The following is a 22,279-nucleotide window of genomic DNA, read 5'->3' on the forward strand; positions in this document are numbered from 1 at the left end:
AAAACAGTTTGAGAGAAAGAGAGCGACAGAGAAAAGTAGCATGAAGAAGGAGGATAGAGGAAGAAAAAAGTAATATAAAGTGGAAATACCTCAGTAATGCTTATCCATGAAAGAAACCCGGATTTTGGATGCCGCTGGGTACATTTCCAGTTTTCATAAAGTATTGCAATTCATGCACGCTGTTCACCACTACCAGTTGGCGGCTAACTACGTGATCACCTTCGGTGAAAGTGAACGAATCTTTGGTTGTCGTACTACTACTACTACTACTCATCGTTTGCATTGGAACATTCTGCGGCTGTATGTCGCTGGTCGGTAAAATTGATCCCGAATCAGAGCATCCTTCCACTGCCGGGCAGATGGGCTTAAAATTGTTGAAACAACAATTTACACACATATACAAGCACACGTCACAATCTGTTGTTTTTTTAATAACCATGGTCTTACCCGATGGCATGGTCCAAAGTTGCAATTTCTGACAAGGCATGAAAAAAGCACTTCACTAGTTGTCGTGTAGCGGAACGCTTCCATGGATACTTTGACACCAGAGAAGGATGATTCAGGAGGGCAGACAAGTCCAACACCGTCAGCCTGACACCTGTTTGTGAATTGTGAAAATAATAAAAGAGAGAAAAATGTGATAAAAATTAATGGAAATTACCCGTTTCGAATAATTTGCAAAGGATCACGTTCCCAAGCGTAAGGAGAATTGACAGGTTCTATTTGACAGGCTACCAAGATGAGGTTGTTAGCTGAAAAATGAATCGAGAAAAAATCAGAAAATCCATAAGTGATTAAGCTATTCAATCGTTGTAAATTATGCTGTTTACTTCGTAAAGAAGAATGGGTCGGTGTAAACTGCAAAGTGATCTTGCTACCGATGACCACCGCTTTCACGTTCTGACCATTGTGTAAAATGTCGAATTGAATCTCCTCTTTCATTGTAACATTGTTGTTGTTGTTGTTGTTATCAGATGTCAGTGTTGTAGTTTGAGTAGTGGTCGGTGGGGATGTTGGTGTTGTCCTGGTTGTTGTTGTTGTTGTTGTTTGTGTTGTTGTGGGGGTCACTTGAATTGGCTGCTCAGTTTGCACAACGGTGCCGGTCCTCTTCGACGACGGAACAATATCAACGGCGGTACCAACTACGGCCGACGGATAAGAAGAAGACGAAGCGGCTTTGTTGTCCAAGCGTGGACATCTGGCTTGGTAAATCAAATCCTGAAAAAACTGTCTTTTAAAAAACAATAACCAGCATGTAAATTATATGCAAAATTTAAGCTACTCTACCTGGTCAGTGACGAAATAGAGCGGCTGAACGCCGTCCATTGAAACCACAGCATCGAGGACAAAATTGTCACCCTGAAATGAATGAATGAATCGTTTCATTGATGAAGAAGAAGAGGATCAATGGAAATTCACTTCGACAGTGATGCTGTCGGAACAATTTTTCCCTTCGGTTGGAAAGGGAAAAAACAAGCTGAACGTGGTCTTTTCGTGCGGTTCAACGCGACAAGTGAAAAAATCATACAAGCCGTACAAAGCTCCAGTGTAGGGAAATTTGCTTTCGGCTTTGACCAGAATGCCCTTGTCACTGCAGACATGCGTCAACTGTACGCTGCCTTGAAATGTGGAAAAAATTTTTACCACAAAAAAATGAATGAGAACAACAACAAAAAAATGATTATTACTGTTTTGACAATTGTTTTCGTAATAATCAATACGGTAATTGGGATTGTTGTTCACCTGCACGTGACGAGGCTTGGTCAGTCGGTTGTGGGTGCTCAGCTTGCACATGGCAGATGTGCGGTTGTAAGTCACCGACCGGCAGTGTATTGTCGTCTCGTCCAAACAGGCGCCCAAACAATCTTCCAGACGTTGAGCTGTGAATTGTTTGTCAATTAAATTTTCATCCATAAAACGATCAATGTAAAAATCAAATTGATGCGTTGATTTGCAAGCATTTTTAGCTGAAAAAAAATAATACATATATAGTAAATAGATAATGAGGTCGATTAATGTTGACTCACTGTTGACGCAGTATTTGCGGAAAAAGGCGTACTGGTCGTTGGCTTCAGCATACCAGTCGACGTTGCGGAGTTGGTCGTTTTGAAAAAATTGACAATCGCTAGTCAAATCACTGGTCCCATATTTGTAATTGAAGCCAGCACAGGGAAGCTCCACGCCGGGCTTTTCTGGGTACGCTTCGTCCGAGCAGAGTAGCATGCAGTTTCCAAGCGTGTGCGAGCCGCTCACTTTGGCCGTCAAGCCGACCCTCACCCGAGCCCATCGCACATAAACTGGCACGCAATCACGTTGTACAGTACGGTCTGAAAATTAAGTAAAAGAAAAAAATAATTTGCATAATGATGATGAAATAATATTCCATTTACCGTTGGATGTGACGACGACAAAGTGAATTGTTTGAAGCAAAAATGCAGCCAATAATATTGTCCTGATGTTCATGTCGAGCACCGAATTCTACAGTGAATAGAAGAAAAAATGTTCAATTTTTTTCTTATTTTAAAAATTAAATCGCGTTTTTTGAACTTTTCTCCGACTGGACAAAAAATATGATGTTCAAGTTTAGTAATTTTGAATGTTACAAATTCAAAAAAAAAAACAAACAAACAAAAACAAATAACAAGTCGAATAAGAAGAAACAAATAATGAATAGAATCAATGAATAAGAAAATTTCAATACAGACTATGCTTTTGAATTTGAACAGAGAGACAGAGAGTGGGTATGCGCGTACGTGCTTGTGATGTGTACGGTATGACCTGAATAGATTTTTTCTTCCAACGGTAAAATTTTCTAGAAAACACTTACTGTTGAAGAGTGTTAATAATAAGCAAGCTGTGATGACGACCGGTCGACGGTCGGTGTGGACATAAGTATCTGTCTGTCTGTATGTTTGGGAAGCTGGCAAGCCTTGGCGGCTATGTGCTTTTGCTAGTGAACGTCACAAGAGGAAGACCTTGGACTGACCTGATCCAGAGTGCCAAAGTAAACGTGATTGTGAAAAATAATCAAGGACAGCCTGGGCCATTGCAAGGTTGTCGTTTGCTTGATGTTATTGTGGTCTGTCCGCTTTATTTATGCTCTGAGCTAGCTAAGTGATAGTAAATGGTCGAAGTTGACAAATGAATGCAAACTGGACGGACGACAGCTGAATTGATGGTTGAAGTCCACAAACAGAGAAATGACCAATCATGCAGTTGGACGAAATTATGGGCGGGGCCAGGAGTTTTTAGGGTCAAGAGAAAGAGAGAGACCGAAAATTTGAAATAAAAAAGCCGCTTCATCGTTCCGTTGCCAGGCAACGGCAGTTGGTGTCGTTGAACTGACTGTTCGGGCGTGCAAAAGGAGCGTCGTACCTTGACGCTGGCAACCACCGACGAAACGACTGCGGCTGGTTTCACAAAAAAATTTCACTATCAAACAAACAACATCACTGACAATAATAATATTATTATTATTAAAAATACAAAAATGTGGAAGGAAGATCTGGTTTGTTTTTTGATTAGCCAAATTTTTCCGCGCAATTCTATCCAACGACATTAACCATTTCAACAAGGTTACCGGCCTCGAGAACAAACCGCACACACACACACACACACACACACAACGCGAATCCAAAGAAATATATACCATCCATTTTCACATTCTACAGATTAACGCTAACCCTCAACAAGCATTCAATAACATGCTATAAATTCTAATTTTATCTGTGTACCGCTTTATCGTGAACGTGAAAACCAAACTAGGTCAACTTCAAAATATCACATTATAGAAGCTAGTTGAATACATGGGGAGTTTTACCAATTTGAAAATGCGAACTGAAATGTCAAAGTACCAAAAACCCTGCATATAGCTCCTATTCGAAATAATAGCACTGCCGCTGTTCAAAGGGTTAATTACAAGCCATTCTGCAATTAACAGCACCAATTATCTGTTCCTGCAATTTCGTGAATAGCACAACCAACTGCGTATACAACTTTCTTTGTCCATTGATTTCATTTTTCAAAAAAGCACATTAAAAATAAACTATTACAGTTTCTGTCGAATTTGTTTAAAAAAACATTACTTATAAATAAATTTAAACTGAAACAAGCCAATCAATAGCAGTTAAAATTATGATGAACACTTCGTCTACTTCACCACGTCAGCAATGGGCATGTTATGCACTGAATATATAAATAGATTCATCAAGCAGTGGTTGTTTCCTTTGAAAAGAAAAAAACTTGGAATTCCAAGGTCTTTCTTACTTCCAGTGGGAGAACAATTAATCAAATATTGAACGCAGGTAAAAAATGCATCGTATAAATTACAAATATGAGAAAAGAAATTTTCCTTCATAAACATGCAAATTTATCAATGATAACAAAATTACACAGTATTCCAATTTACATATTACAATATTGAGACAAAATCTATATTCTGTGAATAGAAAACGTAAAGCAACATTAATTTAGTAATTATGTTATCAAATATTTTTCACGTAACCTGTTTAGTAGAAGCTTTTCAAATAATAATAATAATAAAATTTGTTTTAAAGTTGAATGCTGAAATGTACATTTCAAAAACTGATGCCAATGAAACCATGTTCAAACAAATTCTTGCGAGCCTATCTCTGATAATGCTGTTTGATAAAGTGATTGAATAATGTGAACTGCACAATGAAAAATACAAAACATGAAAATAATATACTTACTCCAATACCACCTTCTTCCACTGTCAAATTGAATCATTAAAAAATTAATTTAAACTGTTTATTCTTGGCTGTACAAGATGTTCTTTTTGTGCATAATGCTTTCTTAAATGAACGCGATGAAAAATCTAAAAAGATAAAAATTGTTGTAAAGGTAAGTCAATATTGTGAACGTTGAGCACATTAAATTCAACAGAAATATTTATGAGAAGAAATAAAAATTTACTGCCATTTACTGCCTCTCTTCATGGAAAGTAATTAAAAGTTGATATCATAAGCATAAATTTATAAAAGCAAATGAAACCAATAGGCAAACAAAATGATATTAAATAAAAAAGCAACATTAACGAATTTATTTACAGACTGAGGAAGTTTTATTTTCATCTAAAAGTAAAAATCAAATACTTTATTACATATCAAAACTTCAACTTCACTAGATGAATAATTCATAAATTATTACTGTACTAAATTTACTGAACTGTTCATTTCAGTATGAAAATAATTTATTAATATAACTGCATAATTTATATATTAAAACTTTTTATCAATTTTTGTTTATTTATTTCAAATAATTTATTGCATATATGAACGTTATTCAATTTCAAATTGAAATAAACCTGCTTTTCAAACCTAATTTCAGTAATTACTGTGGAAACAGCCGCGAAATGTAGGTGTTTTTTGCGGGAAACATGTTAGGCAGTCGTAGGTTGCCGAATTCTCGGGCCGCAATTCAAGGTAAAACCAGTGTTATTAATTAAATATTTTCAAATGCCGCATTTCTTCAAACGTTTCAAAATTGCTACATCACTGTTTAATTGTTCTGCATTTTAATTGAGATACTTTTCAGCTTTGAAAAATTCTCAATCAACTGCATCGTCAGCTGTGACTGAAAGAAGTGACAGTAAGTTTTTTTTGGGATTTCTATTATAAATATTATATACATGCATGTGAACGTAAAGTTTCGACGGCATGTAAAATATCGTTTATTCAAGCACTCAGTGATGCAATATCATTTGATAAAAGTGTTGACAGTAATGAGAATAATGGAGAAGAATTTGAATATTTCAAACACACATTGGCTGACTGTGCTCTTATTGTTAGTGGAACGATTGAGAAGCCTTGCATTTTAAGTATGTTTTTTCTTTACTTTTTGACTAAACTGAAAAGTGATCATTTCTAGATTGTGATCATGTAAAATTCATAAATGAACTTCGCAAGTGCTTGCATAATCCGGATGATCGTCGTGTAATCATTCAAAATGAAAATTTCAGTATTCGTTTTTTATTTGGAATTGTTTAGAAATTTTTGGATCAATTCAGTGCTTTTATTCAAGACCAAGAGCGTCTGAAATCGGCTCTTTTGCCGACTGAACTACCAAAGAACGACGAGTAAAGTTATAAATATTTTTCGAATATTAATTGTTATTAAATGTTTTCCTGTTTCAGAGGAATACCAGAAGATAGTTTGATCAGACTGTTACTTCGGGTGGACGAATTGCAAGTGAGCAGTTGTTATTATTGTAGAAAAAATTTCTTTACGATTATCATTTTTTTCAGGCAGACGTGGCTGTATGCCTTTTGAACATCCTACTAAAGCACTGCAAATCTACTTGGTTTTTATTTTGTTTATTTTAAAATGTCGAATTTTATAAAAATTACTTTTCAGTTCGACGCAAGAACCTGAAAATGAATTTCCTCAACTGATAATAAATCAGTTCAGATACTTGGAGCGTATTGCTGACAGCAGGGTTTGCAATTCTTTTTTTTGTAATATATACCAAGTTATTTTGTATAATCTTTTTCAGAAATTATTTTCTCACTTTTTGAAAATAGTGGAAATTGCTCCAGCTTGGATACAGCAAGAAATTTTTTATTGTCTTCCAGAATTAATTGCTGATGATTTTCATGACGAAGCAGGAAGTGCATTATTGTAAGAAATTTTATTTTAATTTAGTTTGCAAATTTGCTTAAATTAAAATAATAAGATATATTGTATAATGTATCATACAATTTTTCAAATCATAATGATTATCATTTGATGAAAATAAAGTAGAAATTTGATCTTGGTTTGATCTTTTATTTCACATTTTATTGGTAAATTTATATAATTTCAATTTTATTCTTTTTCGATTTTCAGATACAGTTTAATTTCTATCATGTGTATTTATAAAAAATAACTTGTAAATAATTTTTGAGAGATTTGATGGTCAGTAATCCAGTGCTGACAAATTCCATTTTTGAGACAATATGCAACTTGACTTTGTCTTTACAATTGACCCATGAGGTGAGATTATGACGCGTTTGGTTTCAATTATTTATATTTAAGTAGATCACTTTTAGATCAAGGAAATGATATCTAAATCTTTATCGTCAATTGATGTAATTCAACTACCATCGAGAGTGAAATTTTTGCTGCAATGCAATTCATTGGAAGATGCAGTTCAAGTTATATTATTTCAGTACAAACGAATGAATATAAGATAATTTTTTTTGATTTGCAGACATTGGAAATTTTAAGAGAAAAACTTGATTTTACCCGTTTGTTTGGTGCTTATCTACTTCCAGTACTTAAGCAAGACAAAGACGGGTATGGGATGCATAATTTATCTCTCATTTTCTCTTGATATTTTGCAACTATTCAGCATGTTTCCAATTTTAGCAGCGTTCAAGAAGCATTGAAGCTTTTGTCTAGTACAATTGAAACTGCTGTGCATTTTTCAAAATTTATTGCTGCTGCAATAGTGAACTTTTATAATAGAAAACGCTGGCCACCAAGTGAAGACTCTTTGAAGGTTTTATTGTATTGTATTGTATTGTATAATTTATAGTAATCAATCAGTATTTCTTTTTGCCTTTTTAGGTTTTTGATTTGATAATGCTGTTTATGCTGATGAACAGTCGACATTATAAGCAAGTGAAGCGCATATTATTGTTTCATATAAAAGCTGGCCACATCACCGGCAACGTTCTTTCGGATACATTTCACTTTAAACAAGTATATAGATTTTTTTTAACAATTTGTATAACAAATAACATTAACGATAATTTTATTGGGAAAATATTTGTATTTTATAGCTGTTGGAACCGTATTTTTCTCAACTTATCAAAATGGCTAGTGATTTATTTGAAAGTGTCGAATTGACCGCTCAACGATTTGCTAGCAGCTTGTACGTGGAGCTTTTCCTCGTATACAAAAAAGACACCTACCGCGAGGCATTTATTTGTATTTATTGTAAATGAATTGGCGTGTTTTTATTTTTTATTTTTTAGGATATTATTACAGCATTGCTTGATCATTGCACCGGAGAGAAGGCAGCAGTGATTGGATGCGCGATTGATACTTTGCTAGCTTTAGCTGAAAATGATGTTGACAGTCTGTGCGAATATGATTTCATAATAGTAGTATGTATTATAAAATTTAAATTATTTTCTCTCTCTCTCTCGTTAGTGTTTTAAAAAAATATTTGATTTCATGGCTTGCTGAGTTTCGTTTCCCGTTTTACGTTCGAACAAACACGGGCAGCATTTCGAATGCTCGCAAAAGTTGCATTTCAAATAGAAGACAATTCCACCACGTTGAAGGTTATCCGAATTTTTAATATTATTAATAAAAATTTGATTTGCTAATGGAAAAATGATTTTTCAGGAAGACATGCTATTTAGCATTCAAAAATATGCCGGATCACCAACGTTGGGTTTTCAGTCGATCGGCGTTGTGGCAGCGCTGTCCGCTTTGAAAGTTGCTTTCGAATATGGCGGACAGAGAAAAACGAACAATTTGCATAATTCAAAACAAGTCGACAATATCACTTCCAACAGCAGTATACAATTTTGCAAATTGGACGAAACGCTGTTCAATCAATTGTTGGACTTTATCTGCAATACGACGAAAAATAGCTACTTTTTGTCGGCTTTGGTGTTTGACGAATTGTCGAACATTGTGGAAAATACTGATGATCAGTGTTCATTTAATTTGGTAAAAATTATTATTATTATTATTGTTGTTGTTGTTGTTTACATCATCTCGTTTTAAGCAATCGTTTGAACGGAACGCCAGGGACACGTTGGCCAAGTTCATTTGTGCACCCAATGATTGCAACAGGTAAAGTTGTTGAATAAAAATGAAATTTGCATAATTTTTTTGTTTGCTTGATTTTAGAAAATTTTCACCCGATTCGCAGATCGCTTTCGGTAGCAGCGATAGTACAACAATTTTGGACGTATTTCATTCGGTTGACATTTCTTCCGACATCCAGCCTACATCCAGCACTGCGTATGCATATACACTGTGTTCAAAGTCGGGATGTTTATTTTCAATAATTTGTTTGTTTCGAATTGAAGCAACGAATGTCCAATGGTCATTTGCTTGGCACCGGCAATACGATTTTTGCGTCTCTGTGCAAAATGTGGTTCCAACAGTTCAAATGTGGATTTGAATTTTTTGACAAGTATTAAAAATATTTTCAATAAAATTTTGATTCAATTAAATAAATAAATTTATTTTTCAAATTTTTCAGATTGTCCAATCGTCCATGTGAAACAGTGGAACGTGCAAAACTTTGCAACCCTGGATACCGTTTCGCAGGTGAAAATTCTGCGCACGTTGTTCCACTCGTCGAACGTGCTGCGCGAAGTAATCGATCGGATTGTGGCAATTTTGCATTTCATGTCTGATTTTTATGCTAATTTTTGTTTGCCACCAAATTTCAGATTTTGAATACTCTTTGCGACCGGAGTTCAACAACCGCGTCGGCACAGATGGAAATCTGCACTCGACTTGGCGCGTTGGTCGACGTCGAAATGGAATTATCCAAATGCACTTTTGGTTTGTCTTGTTTTTTCTTGTTTGTTTGTTTATTTGTTTGTTTTATTTATTATTTACAGAATTTCCTACTGTGGAATTGGATCTGTTCACTTGGGATTACACGTGCCAACGATCGTCAACATTTCAAGCAAAATCTCGCCGACAGCCGAAAACAACAAAAAAGAAAAAGAAGCGTGCATCGAAGAAGAACAAGAAGGTTAAAAAAAGGTATTACATTTTTTTATTATTTTTAATTTTTACTTTCAACAAATTTGCTTATCATTTGAGTGCTGAATCTGAAGGTGAAAGTCGAGATACTGTCGATCCGGTCACTCAACTCTCTTCATCAGAAGACAGCAATGCCGAGGATGAGGCGAATGAAGATGCTAAAAACCAACAACAACAGCAACAACAATCTCCATCATTATTGTTGACCATTGATTCAAGCTCGTTCAGGTATTCATAAGATCCAATACTGATCAGTAAGTAGATTGAAATATATGCAAATTTGCAATTCTCCTTGAACAGGGAACTGGACCCGTCGGTTTTATTTTTGCTTCGCCTTCCGTTGGCCAATAATGAAGCAGGAGAAAATGATAATAACTTGGTTGCCGACGTCGCGACGATGCGGCTTGAACATTTGGAATTTTTGCTTTACGATCTCAAGGAAAAATTGAACGCCAGAGAAGATGATTCCAAAAGGCGGTCGCATTGGTTCTTCGTATACAAGGCGAATAATAAGGTGTTTTGTGTATTTTTCACATGTTTAATATTTTCAATCATATTTAATTTAATCTAATTTAAATATTGTTTGTTTCACAGGCATCGTCGGCCGCGAAGAAGCAGCAACGTTTTCGACAATTATCTCAGCTTCAATTTTCCAATTTTTCTTTATCACTTCTTCCGCATCTTTTTGCTCGTCTCGAACAACTGCGCCAACGTTTGACAGTAATTGAAAAAATTTTTCATAATTTTTGTTTTTCAATTATTAATATCTATTTTATTTTTCAATCGAAAAGGATATCGTCGTTTCATACGACGGTCTGCTCGACCATCCCCAATCAACAACTCCCACTCACGTGCAGAATACCAACTGCGTGCAATTGTTGCTGACCAACTTGTTGCTCATATGCAAATTGTACGATTATTATGGAATTATTAATTTTTTATTAAAATTTTTTTTCTTTTTAGAAATGCAAATGAATTTAAAAACAAAGACAAATTTAAACATTTGCTCGACGAAATTGATTCCGTTGCAGATTTTGTCGATCAAATTCGGTGTGACAACTTTGTTTTTTCAATAATAAATAAACAAATCAATAAGTAAACATTTATTTTATAGCATTCGAGTGAAATATTTGTTGAAATTTGTCGATTTGGCCGGATCATTGCAAGCGGCGGCAACAGTTTTACAAATTGCCCAATTCATAATTGAACAACAACAGCAACCGTATGCAAATACCGTCGACGCTGCGCTTTATCAAGAAATCAGTAACTCGTCAACTTTTTATCATGATATTTAATTTGTTATTTGTGATTGATCAAGAGAAGAAGTCTGTTTTATTGAATATTTTTTTTCTACAAATTAAGGTGAAGTAGCTTTGGAAGTGTTGCAAAGAGAATGGCAATGCAAGCTTACAAAATCAAACAAAAGCATCGGCCACATATTGCAGTAGGTCACATTTCGTGTTTGATTTTGGGGATTCAAATTCAATATCTGGTGTTCAATTATTTCAGAATCTATTTGTGGAGCAACCGTACTTCCAGGTTGGACTGTTTAGAAGAAATAAGCAAATTGTCCATCGGGGATGCGTTGGAAAACAATTTGACAAGTTCCACTTACAGAACGTTGAACAAGTAGAAATTTGCATTTCTTCGATTGATTCGTTAACTTTCTTTTTGTTTGCTTTTTCAGAGATACTTTTGCAGTATGGTATGGCTTTTATCTTGTCGAATTGGCGGAGGATGCGAAAAATTTGTCTCAGGATAAACAACAACAACTATCGACACAAGTTTATTTATTTATTTGTTTATTTGTTTGTTTGTTTACATGATTCTTTTCTTTTTTTTTCGTTTCACAGGAATTATTTGTGAAATGGGTGAAATCGGTCGGTCTGTTCCGACTGTTGACTCTGCACGTTCTCGGGGTAAGCAAGATGATATATTATGTTAAATAATAAAAGAGTGCCACATCATCCATATAATATCATCCATTTTTGCATTTTATTGAACAGAAGGTACAGTCGAAGACGGTGCTGCGTTTGGCTCTGCTGCACGCGCCGAAATACGTGAACGCATTTTCTGAACACGCGGTTCGACTTTTGGATGCAAATTTCCGTCAACTGATCGAAGAAATTCGACCATTACTGCACGCCATGCAACAAAGCACCCGAACGTTGCAAAACGCTTGCACTCATTTGAAGGTAACAAAAAATTTTTTTCTTCCTTCTTCTTTTTTTGTTGCTGAAGTTGTTTATTTATTTATTTATTTATTTATTTTTATTGTTGTTGTTGTTTTGGCTATTCACATTTACAGGAGAACAAAGACCGCACATTGACAAAGTTGATTCCTGGATGCAAGCGTACATTGGAAGAATTCGTTTTCAGAATCAAAGCAATGATGGTGTCCAACAATTGTACCGATGCATTGCAAATTGCCAACTTGAAAAACAGAAATCTTCTGGTAATTTAATATTTCTCTTCTTGGATCATACACATCCAACAACAAGCTGCTGTAGTGCTTTGATTGGAATTTGCATATTTTTTGTTTTCATCTGATTCAGGGTGAAACACTGATGTCACAGTCGTCCAGCGAAGACAACGATACACCGAAAAGTCAACGACAATCCCAAGCTGCTAGCCAAAGTGGACGACACACCCAAGCAGCGGTACAATTTTTGGATTATTGAAAAGATTCCAATCAAAAACTTTGCCAATCAATGAAATTCATTGTTTTCAATTGCATTTTCAGTGCTCATCGGTGCAACTGAAATCGGATGTGGAAGACAGTGTCGACGAAGGCCACTCTGATTCTGATCAGGGAAGTGAACAATCACCGGCAAGCATGAGTCTCATCGGCTCGGACGATGAAACTTTCCACTCGTACAGCCCTACTGTGTAATGATGACAAAAGAGCAAGTATTTTTTGTTTGTTTTTTAAAACCAACATATTTTAATTAAATGTAACCTCAATATTCATGTAGAACAAATTATAATCATATTTACAACTGGACAGAGATGAATTTATTGAAGTGGAGGGAGAAGGGAGAGGGGTACAACCTGCGTGCCTTTGTTTCCATTCATATGCCATCACCGTTTACCCATTTGGCCAGCGGCACTTTGCAATTGTTTCATCACATTTTGCAAACCAGACATACCTCCTACAAGGTTTTTTTTTTACAAAGAAGATTAAGAATTTACATTCTGTACATCGTTTTTTATCGAGTTCAAATTTTTCTTACCCATTTGCTGCAAAACTCTAGGATCCATCATTTTCGCCATCTGTTGATTCAGCTTAGCCAGTTGAGCAGGATTAACCGTTTTGGAAGACATATCACCGCCTTTGAACAGTCCCTTGATGCTTCCCATCTTTTTGACCATTTCGGCGAACTTTTTGTACTGCTGCATCAATTCTTTCACCTCTTGTATTGACGTGCCCGAACCTCGGGCAACACGTCCAAATCGACCCTGCTGTTTTTGGAATAGTTCATACGGTTTCAGATGATCCAATTCTGAGATCCAACGAATTTGAAAGCGAGAAAAAAAAGCATACTGAATGACAACATCAGCAAAAACAAACCACCACTATTACCATTATCATTCATACTGTCCATGATTGTCATCAACCTTTTCAAACGTTTCGCCGACTCTTGTTCATTTCCCTTGCTCATGAAATCTTGTCCAAAGCCTGGTATCATACTCTACAACAGCACACAGAAAAAGAAGCTATGAAAAACTGTGAAAAGCTGGTGTTTTCTTTTTTGAAATTTTAACTACCATAATCTGACTGAATGGACCCATCTTCATGATATTTTGAAATTGTTCATACATATCACGCAGAGTGAACTGCCCTGAAGTTTTCAGAAACCAATGCCAAATTGATTATTCAATTCTGCACATTCAGAAATCAAACAACACACACACCACATACATACCATGCTTCAATTTTTCCAAAAGCTGATCATTTTCGTCCAATTTCAATTCATTAACTTTATCAATAAGGCCTTCCAAATCGCCCATGCCAAGCAGTTTTTGTACAAACGGTTTCACTTTAAACGGCTCGAAATCGTCAATATGTTCGCCAGTTCCGATGAAGATAATAGGACTGCCCGTAGCTGCCACTCTGAAATTGTGCGCGAAATGTTGTATTTTTTTTAATATTCAATTTATTTTTTTTATTTTTTAAATTATTACGCGCTCAAAGCACCACCGCCTCTGGCATGACCATCCAATTTCGTCACGATCACTGATGCAACGTCGACTTTTTCGTGGAAAGCACGCGCCTACAGTTGAAACTTTACAAACTACAAAATTTCCAACTCAACTTACTTGAGCTTCACAGGCTTGTCCAATACTGGCATCCATTACATAAATCACATTGTCCGGTTGCTATGATACAAGGAAAAATGAAAAATAAAACAAAACAGAACTCTTGCCTACCACATACCACAGTGTTGGCCACTTGAAGCATCTCTTCAAATAGAGATTCTTCTTGTTTGTGCCGACCGCTTGTGTCGACAATGATTATTTCGAAATTTTCTTGTTTAAACTTTTCAACACCTTCTGCAGCAATAACTACGGGATCCATTTCAGTATAACTAAATTCCAAATTTGTGATCACTTTTCAAATCAGTGTTCTAACTAGTCTCAAACCTTCCATAAAATGGAATCCGAGCTTTGGTCGCATTCTGTTTCAGCTGATCAAATGCACCAGCTCGAAACGTATCCGCACAAATTAGACAAGTTTTCATGCCTCGCTTTTGGTAATAATAGGCTAGCTAGTTAACAAGAAAAAGGAAAATTATATACATCCTCATCGTTTGAAAAAGGTCAGTAATTTGTTCAAAAAATACTTTAGTGCACGTTGTTGTTTTACCGCAACCTTGAAGTCCAACAAACATTATAACATTTGGACGTCCTTTAGTTGGTTGCCACTGTTTAACGCCGGGATCGACAAGCTGAAAGTTTATACGTTAGGTAAACAAGTTATATAAATACATACATATATATATATATACTTTAACAAGCTCCTGGAAAACGACCCTTTGAATAAGTCGGCGCTTATTCATTCCTGCAGCCATTTCCTCCAAGTTTATTTGTGATCTAAACAAAAAATTACAAGTCGTTTTCACCATTCATTGCTTCTTTACACGTCATTGCCCTCAACAGAATTTCAAAAATTTTCCATTTCGACAATATTTTTCATGTTTTTAGTCAAAGCAAATATTTTCAAAAATGTATGTAAAAGAATTCAATGAAAATCGTTCGTGTAAAGATTAAATAAATAACTTTAAGACATGAACTCTTTAACAATACGTACAAAGAAAAGTATATATACGTACTTAACACTTTCTCTGAGCTGTTTTACCAAACGGATATTCACATCGGCCTCCAGCAAAGCAGTGCATACCTCTTTCAGCATTGAAGTTAACACCTGTATATACACAAACAGAAAAAAATATATATATAACAACTTTAAAACAATTCCATTTTTTACCTCTTCATTGATAATAGTAGCATGGCTTAAAGAGCCTATGGCATTGCGAATTTTTCTACCTAATTCCGCTAAAACCATTGTCTCGTTCTACTAAAACAGAACAAATAGCAGCAGTTTCAGGATTTCGAACAGTTTAACGCTGTTTTATAGTGTTCATTAAATAATTGCATAAAACATAAAAATTAACATTTAACATATGTTTTCAAAACAGGAAATTGCCATGCAAATAAATATTACAACATTTTTTAGAACAATAATGAGAAACATAATTCAAACAATCATTTAGAATACATTTCAGCTTAAGAATTCAAAAAATCATATACAAAAAAGTAATCTGTGATGACATGATGTGGACAAAAATTAACATTCTAAAAAGCGACGATTATACTTACGTCAACAAATGAAATACTGATTTACAGGAATAAACAATCTGTCAAGCAAAGCTGCGCGCAGCGCACCGTCGACAACCAGATTGTCAGTTAAAATTAAAAAAATAAAGTAAAACAATAACCAAGGTTATAATATTTTAAACAGACTAGCATTCTGAGGAAGTCGGTTTGACAAATCTTTAAAGTATCGTCGTGAAGTGTCTTTTACTGTAAAACTTGTCTACGGTAACCTTTAAAAATTCATGGACAAATGTGCACTTTAAACATACAGTAAAATTATCATAAAATTAAACTAACTGATAAAATTAATGCGTTTAAAGTTAAATTTAATTCATAAAAACATGAATAAAATTAGCCAATGAGTTTATTTTATAAAGCATTGTAATATTAAACGGTAATAGAAGGTTACAGTAATGAAACAATGAATTCAATGTTTTTATAAAAAGTGATATTTAAAATTTTGCTTAACAATATAAAATAATTTTTTAATTGCTGAAGTTCTGTTTTGAAAGGGAATCTTCAGATATATTTGCAAAAAATTAAAAATTTAATGACTGCAGATAACTTAATGTTTTAGTGATTTAATTTAATATTTTACGATTCATGAAAATATATATTTAATTTTAATGGCTTTCATAAAATGTAATATAAAATAAATTTTAAATATTTTATTTAAATACTCAATGATTCTTGCATTTGTTTCTGCTGTACCTGAGCAAACTTGACTAGTTATACTGTAATTTGAATGTTGTTTATCTTGTTTATAAGTAATAGTGAGGCGAGTTTGGTGCCTTACTGGTTTATTATTTGCTCAATTTAGTCTGGTTAGATACATCTGAGCTAGAATCATTTGAATTTTATCAGTTTTCTGAACGGTTCTCTCATCTAAAAAGTTGAAGATAGTTTACGTGAAATGGAAGCATTAAAATTTTCGTATGTTCTTTTACTTTTGAGATGATGGCAGTGTTTTCGAATAATGTCTTACTTCAGACTGCCTATTTATTCTGCCAAATCTGTGATAACATTCAACGATTTTAACATGGACTTGCATACTTCATTTTCTGCAGATGAATATTGTATGATTGCTTTCTACTGCAGTGATGGTAATTAAATAATATTGATTTGTATTTGAATTTTTCGATGTCTTTTATAAATTGCTTGGCACTTTTTTGACTCTTTGAATTACTTTGCATTATTGTGTATTTTAATGCATGCAAACGTTTTAAACTTTTAAAAATGCACTATTTAAAAGTTTATTAATGAATTTTTTATGAAAAATTTAAGACTTTTTCTCACTGAGTTGTACTTTTTGTTCAATCTATTTGTCCATTTGATTGATTTTAATTTTAGTTGAAAACAGTTTTTTAACATTCTTCATCCGTTTAAATATTTGATTGGCAGTACTGTGTTCAATTTATTGAAATTGAAAAATTTTCAGGAAAAATACGCATCCTTTTTCGAAACAATAAAGAACACTGGAGTGTGCAAGGCTGTGCGTGGTACGAAGATCCAAAATGTACTCCCACTTCAATGTGCTTTACTACTTGTTCTCGATGGCTTATTGTTGCTACAGAATGTGGTAATGTTCGCTTAGTGCCAACTCGTTTGATTTTGGTATTGCAGCTGTCACTCATTAACTGTTAATCAATTTTATTTCATTTAAAAGTGTCAATTTTAGGACGATCGAGCATCTAAATTACTTTTGCCAGCGCACGGCAGTGTTTTATTTGATCAAGAGACCATTTCGTTAATCAGAATTAAGAATAGTAGTAGCAATCACATTTTAGGTATTCAAAAAATCATTTTCTGAATTAAAGTATGAATGTAGATAGCAATAAATTATAGCTACTCCTACCAGCATTGTCTGTTACGAAGCCTCTGAACGTATACCTGTGGTTGTGTATGGCAATAAGGTTGTTAAATATTTTTTGTTTTATTAATTTTTAATTTTCGATATATGATTTTAGAGTGGTGAAATAGCGGTGATGCGGCTTGATACATCTGAAAGTCGCGTTTATTCATTATTTAACGAATCTATTATTCGTGTTGAACATTTTGCCAGAGAATTTGAAAATCATTTTATTTTGGTAACTATCTTTAGCTTGTTTTTGCATATCATTGTATGGGTTTGTTTCATATTTCAGGTAACAACATGCCTTGGCACTAAACATATTGTTCGCTTGGATAATTTTATTGGGCAGATGTCTATAAGTAAAAGGTTTTTTTTAATTTTAACAGGGAAGGATTAAGTGCCCAGCTTTTGCAGATATTGTTGATACTTGTCTTCCTCAGGGCGACATTCGAATACATCAGAATGATGATCAGTTTTATTTTATTATCCAGGAGGGGAAAGATGTAAAGGTAAATTTTTCATAATATTTTAAACAAAAGTTTTATTATTTAGTTGATTATTGTTTATTTAGTTGTACGATGTTCACAATCCAACAGTTTTATTGACTGAAATAAACTTGAAGCATATTCCAAGTGCATATTGTTTTGCCGATCCAATTTCTTTTTTCACCCACATGTCCAAGGTCTATTGTGTTTTCAATTGTTTATGCATGTCGGATAGGGTAATTGAAGATAAAATGCCTGAATATCATAGTGGCTTTTCATTCTGTTCTTTTAGCCAATACCTTTGCTGTCAGCGTGCCATTTTGAATTGGAGCTGAATTTTTCATTTTCCAATTTTAAACTTTGTCCACTCACCAGTAAAATTGGAGGCATGCCATGTTGCTTGTTAATCACTGCGGGTACCATCGTAGCTATAACTCCGAATAAGTAAAATTTAAATAAAAATCCACTTTTTTACTATCTATTCATGAATTGTATTTTTTACTATTCTATTTCTAGAACGGTTACAGATATATGTCACAGCTTTATGAAAGCAGACGATTTTGTCCAGGTTGCAGAACGTTGGTGCTCAGCTACGGGATTGCGCATCGACGATATGGCGAAAAAATGTGGCACTCAATTTTTAGATACTGGCAATCCTTTGTTAGCTTTGAAACTTTTTCAAAAATTGAAAGTATGAGAATAATATATGTATTTTTTTCTTTTTTAATTTTATTTAATTATTTTTTTACCAAAGGTTCCCAAATCCGATATAGTGAAATTGTTCATTTCTCGTGGTGAATTCACAAATTTTTGGTGTTATATAAGATTGTGGCTTTCGAACGAATTGGATTGGAATGTCGACTCTTCTTATGATATGTTGTTTGATGGTTTCATCAAAGAAATGCCATGCAATCATTCGTTGTTAACCGCGAAATGGAACCTGCGATTCCAGTATGGCTTTTAAAAGTCTTCCTTTATTTAAAAAAATATACATAAATACATGAATTTTGTTTTTCTTTAGGCAGTTTCTCACTGATATTCCATGTAAAGATCCACCGGGATGTTTTAAAAAGTTGATACAGTTGGGTGCATATACTAATTGTTGGACATTTTTGCGATATTGTCAAGTAGAATCGGATGATATGGTTAAAATATTGCTAGAGGTTAAGCAATGGCCTGTTGTTGGTGAGACTTTAAATATTTTAAAATGACAAATTAAAAAAATTTTATCTTAAATAAAATTTTATTGTAGAACCTTTTATTACAATTTTGGTTCACGTCTTCAAAGTAATGCAGGTTCAGTTTCCGAAAGATTTGCTCGCAAGTGCCCAATTTGTTCAAAGTGTGTATAAACTACTACCGAAATTGAGTATATATTGGTTGGAAAAGCTGTATCACAGTATAAATGAAGCTTTCGTGAAAACTCTTCTTCTATGTTGCTCCCCTTCTGGAGTGTATGTATTTATTCTGTGTATTGTGTATGTACATATGTGTTATGGTTTCATTTCAAATTTTCAGTAGCGCATGTGCTGGCAAGCATAAGCTGGCGTTGGCAGTTTGCAGAGTTGGTGCACGAGCGTTTGCACTGCTTGATTCACAGTTGTATGAGCGTTGTCGTATGGAATTAGCCGTTAATGACTTGACATGCAGATTGGATCCAAACCGATTTGTTAAAGTATGGCCTACGATCAGCAGTAAGCCGGCTGGCTTTATTGAAGGCACTCTTTACGCGATGAGTACATCTACCAAGGTGATCAGTAGCGTTAGGCTGATGCTGAATTGCAATGGCAAAAATCATCAACTATTGCCAATGGTGGAACAGCCGGATGAAATGACAACACCGCCACACATCTTGAACGAACATCAGCAACTGCTCGGACGATTAATGGTTAAACGTGTGGCTTGTGGGCGACATCACTTGCTGTTTATGTCCAGTGTTGGCTTCGTTTATGGTCGAGGTTCAAATGCGTACGGTCAACTGGGAGTTGGCCAACAGCAGCTTTGCTCCAAGCCGGTCTTGATAACTCCTTGTTTATCGGTGACACATCCAATTCGACGTATCGGATGCGGGGCTTATCACAGCGTAGCGATTGACGTCCGTGGTCATGCCTACTCTTGGGGTTGGAATGCCCATGGTCAACTTGGACTTGGCCATGTCAATATTGTTCGACATCCTTGTCCAATGCGTATAAAACAAGCATGGCTACCGTTGCAAGACGTGCAATGCGGCATTGCCCACACGATAGTTTTGTGCAAAAATGGACATTTGTACGGTTGTGGTTCCAATCGTTATGCTCAGTTGGGCTTGCATTTGGATCTGGTCAAGCAGGTAGAATTGGTTGAATTGTCATTCTACGTTCAAGAGCCGCAGTTCGTCCTTTCCATTGCCAGCGGTCCATTTGAGGTGTTCGCTTTGAGCAACAGTGCTTCAGGGCAGTATATTTTCCATTGGGGATGTTCGCCGAACATGTCCAAACCTTTTCTGAGACGGTTGATTCAGCCACCCAGTGCGGAGTGTTATTATGAGAACAATCGTTTTTTGCCATTTTTGCCCCGTTCATTGCCGGTTGAAAATCTGTTCGGAGGCGAGCGGTTGGTCAGCGTTGCCTGTGCCAGTCTGTATTTTATTCTTCGTACACAGTCTGGTCGTCTGTTCTACTGGTCTCGTGATGCGTTCTTGAGACGTTTGATGGCCAACGATGCTGTCAATTCAGCGCCAATCGTGATGCGCAATCCGGCAAATGTTCCATTCGATTGGGTAGTATGCGGTGAAGAGGGTAGTTTTGCTGTGGATCGAAACGGCGTTGGATGGTTTTACCCGGATTTACTTTGCCCTGGGTATTGTTGCAGTTGCAGCAATGATATCAACATCAGCAATATCAACAGCAGCGACAGCTTTGCATTCCATTATATTTGGCAACAGTTGCAAATGCGGCGTCAGCGTGGTTCTTCCTTGGGAACGGCTTTTCCACTTGGTGTGATTGGTAATTGGGCGCCGGTGTTGCCGTCGAACACAATTCACACAGATTCGGTGAATGCGTTGTCGCGTTTTTTCAATTTCGCGCAAATTATACGACACCAAGGTGAAAAAGAGGTGCTTGAGTTGTGCTTGGAAGATTCTGGAACGATGAGCCCGTTGAAACGTTCCGGTATGTTGCTGTTGGCTGGTCAAGTGGCGGAGGCGTTTTCTCTGCTCTGCAGCCAGCTGAACAGACGAGATGAACAAGAGACACAGACTGCTGTTGAGATTATTTTGCAGACATTTTTGCACTGGTTGCAGCATTTTGCCGGTGGGGATGAACCGCGGGCGGCATATTTTTACGGTGTCTTGCAGTTGATGCAATTGAAAGCGGCCAGTCGACCGGGACCGGTGGCCCGTTATTTGCACATGCACCGCGTTTGGCTTAGTCAAGTGCTTTCGCAGGCGATCGATCGCACCAACGCTACAATAAATTGGAGAGCTTTGCGTGACAGTTTGGAAATGAACGGCCTGTTGAAGATGAAAATCAACAGCCACGACTACATCGCCTACGGATGGAAAGCGACCCCGATTGAACCACTGCCCGCCGATTTTACAGGAATGTTGCACTTCGGCTGTGGTCATGTGCAATTTGGCCAATTGGAAGAGGTGATCAGGGAAAAGCTGGGCAACAGAGCTGACCATGTTTTACGGGTCCTTGGCGACAGCCTTTGGAAAGATCCGGAAAGAGCTTTGTGCGCCTCGTGCGTGTCGTCGTTGTTGGATTTCGCCGCTACCATGTTACCAACAACGAAGAAACAATTAGTAATTCGACGCTGATTCCATTTGCTATTTTGTTGATTTTCTTGTTATACAGATTTACTTGCAGTTGCTCGTCCGCAGAGTTTTATTTATTACTAAATACATATATTTGCATAGTTGCTACTTTTTCTTTATTTTTTTATTTGATTCAACAGAAGAAAATTTTCAAATTTTGAAAAAAAATTGTCGAACGTAAAATGACATGATAAATAATTGTTGTTGTGCATCAAAGACTGACTGAAACGCAACAGATCAGAGGAACAGGCGACAAATGCAAAATGAGTAGAGTAACGTACGGCGAGTTGTTTCCCGAAATGGTAATTTCATGAAATATGTAATTTCTCATTGTCATTAAAGGTGAAAAATTAAATTAGAAATGGACTTGTAAGATTAAATTTTTGCATTAGAATAAAAATGTTCAGAACTGGAATTAAATATCAAACCGCATTTTAAAATGCGATTTGATGTTTACAGTCATTAATGATAAGTAGGTAGGTAGTAAATCGACAGACCATCTCAGAGGTATGTAAGCGTTTGTATGCAC

General features: G+C 35.7%; 4 protein-coding genes across 4 annotated transcripts; 2 read left to right on the forward strand and 2 right to left on the reverse strand.

The window, feature by feature from the left end:
* Positions 1-100: 100 nt before the first annotated feature.
* On the reverse strand, positions 101-2,463 carry Tsp_07811 (putative PAN domain protein). The gene is made up of 9 exons (XM_003381238.1): positions 2,391-2,463; positions 2,028-2,327; positions 1,689-1,967; positions 1,420-1,619; positions 1,288-1,359; positions 831-1,218; positions 662-752; positions 448-598; positions 101-364 (listed from the first exon to the last, which is right to left on the reverse strand). The coding sequence occupies exons 1-9, from the start codon at positions 2,461-2,463 to the stop codon at positions 101-103; spliced, it is 1,818 nt and encodes a 605-aa protein (XP_003381286.1).
* Positions 2,464-5,398: 2,935 nt separating this feature from the next.
* Positions 5,399-12,633, forward strand: Tsp_07810 (eukaryotic translation initiation factor 6). The gene is made up of 37 exons (XM_003381239.1): positions 5,399-5,444; positions 5,557-5,610; positions 5,669-5,839; positions 5,890-5,954; positions 6,009-6,097; positions 6,155-6,216; positions 6,266-6,332; positions 6,375-6,456; positions 6,514-6,638; positions 6,905-6,992; positions 7,049-7,153; positions 7,210-7,295; positions 7,368-7,500; positions 7,569-7,703; positions 7,784-7,894; positions 7,979-8,110; positions 8,355-8,668; positions 8,743-8,810; positions 8,868-9,013; positions 9,050-9,156; positions 9,226-9,376; positions 9,419-9,533; positions 9,593-9,740; positions 9,801-9,968; positions 10,041-10,254; positions 10,335-10,460; positions 10,532-10,632; positions 10,704-10,790; positions 10,855-11,003; positions 11,103-11,184; positions 11,250-11,369; positions 11,428-11,524; positions 11,594-11,659; positions 11,756-11,935; positions 12,049-12,195; positions 12,296-12,400; positions 12,484-12,633. Exons 1-37 carry the CDS (start codon positions 5,399-5,401, stop codon positions 12,631-12,633), a joined length of 4,392 nt encoding a protein of 1,463 aa, XP_003381287.1.
* A 287-nt stretch (positions 12,634-12,920) lies between these two features.
* On the reverse strand, positions 12,921-15,749 carry Tsp_07809 (signal recognition protein). The gene is made up of 13 exons (XM_003381240.1): positions 15,621-15,749; positions 15,229-15,318; positions 15,074-15,165; positions 14,750-14,834; positions 14,585-14,689; positions 14,385-14,509; positions 14,179-14,329; positions 14,061-14,120; positions 13,926-14,014; positions 13,667-13,854; positions 13,509-13,582; positions 13,324-13,432; positions 12,921-13,243 (listed from the first exon to the last, which is right to left on the reverse strand). The coding sequence occupies exons 2-13, from the start codon at positions 15,304-15,306 to the stop codon at positions 12,921-12,923; spliced, it is 1,479 nt and encodes a 492-aa protein (XP_003381288.1). The 5' UTR covers positions 15,307-15,318; positions 15,621-15,749.
* An 844-nt stretch (positions 15,750-16,593) lies between these two features.
* On the forward strand, positions 16,594-21,753 carry Tsp_07808 (DNA polymerase epsilon subunit 2). Its single transcript, XM_003381241.1, has 10 exons — positions 16,594-16,720; positions 17,056-17,231; positions 17,296-17,404; positions 17,463-17,530; positions 17,856-17,978; positions 18,041-18,190; positions 18,471-18,532; positions 18,976-19,139; positions 19,207-19,408; positions 19,473-21,753. Exons 1-10 carry the CDS (start codon positions 16,594-16,596, stop codon positions 21,751-21,753), a joined length of 3,462 nt encoding a protein of 1,153 aa, XP_003381289.1.
* The last annotated feature ends 526 nt before the right edge of the window (positions 21,754-22,279 follow it).

Source organism: Trichinella spiralis (genome assembly GCF_000181795.1).
Source record: "Trichinella spiralis strain ISS 195 chromosome Unknown Scfld2, whole genome shotgun sequence".
In the NCBI taxonomy this organism is placed as follows: Eukaryota; Metazoa; Nematoda; class Enoplea; order Trichinellida; family Trichinellidae; genus Trichinella; species Trichinella spiralis.

What these genes read in the sequence shown, in the direction of transcription:
- Tsp_07811 (XM_003381238.1), bottom strand. Translation starts at nt 2,463, where the DNA reads ATGAACATCAGGACAATATTATTGGCTGCATTTTTGCTTCAAACAATT. An exon ending in CCGACAGCATCACTGTCGAA is followed by an intron (nt 1,360 to 1,419) that starts GTGAATTTCCAT and finishes CATTCATTTCAG; the next exon opens with GGTGACAATTTTGTCCTCGA. An exon ending in ACTTTGGACCATGCCATCGG is followed by an intron (nt 365 to 447) that starts GTAAGACCATGG and finishes AACAATTTTAAG; the next exon opens with CCCATCTGCCCGGCAGTGGA.
- Tsp_07810 (XM_003381239.1), top strand. Translation starts at nt 5,399, where the DNA reads ATGTTAGGCAGTCGTAGGTTGCCGAATTCTCGGGCCGCAATTCAAG. An exon ending in GGATTTGAATTTTTTGACAA is followed by an intron (nt 9,157 to 9,225) that starts GTATTAAAAATA and finishes CAAATTTTTCAG; the next exon opens with ATTGTCCAATCGTCCATGTG. An exon ending in TATACAAGGCGAATAATAAG is followed by an intron (nt 10,255 to 10,334) that starts GTGTTTTGTGTA and finishes TTTGTTTCACAG; the next exon opens with GCATCGTCGGCCGCGAAGAA.
- Tsp_07809 (XM_003381240.1), bottom strand. Translation starts at nt 15,306, where the DNA reads ATGGTTTTAGCGGAATTAGGTAGAAAAATTCGCAATGCCATAGGCTCT. An exon ending in CTACTATTATCAATGAAGAG is followed by an intron (nt 15,166 to 15,228) that starts GTAAAAAATGGA and finishes GTGTATATACAG; the next exon opens with GTGTTAACTTCAATGCTGAA. An exon ending in AAACAACAACGTGCACTAAA is followed by an intron (nt 14,510 to 14,584) that starts GTATTTTTTGAA and finishes CTTGTTAACTAG; the next exon opens with CTAGCCTATTATTACCAAAA.
- Tsp_07808 (XM_003381241.1), top strand. Translation starts at nt 16,594, where the DNA reads ATGTCTTACTTCAGACTGCCTATTTATTCTGCCAAATCTGTGATAACA. An exon ending in TGCTTTCTACTGCAGTGATG is followed by an intron (nt 16,721 to 17,055) that starts GTAATTAAATAA and finishes AAAAATTTTCAG; the next exon opens with GAAAAATACGCATCCTTTTT. An exon ending in TGTTGCTCCCCTTCTGGAGT is followed by an intron (nt 19,409 to 19,472) that starts GTATGTATTTAT and finishes TCAAATTTTCAG; the next exon opens with TAGCGCATGTGCTGGCAAGC.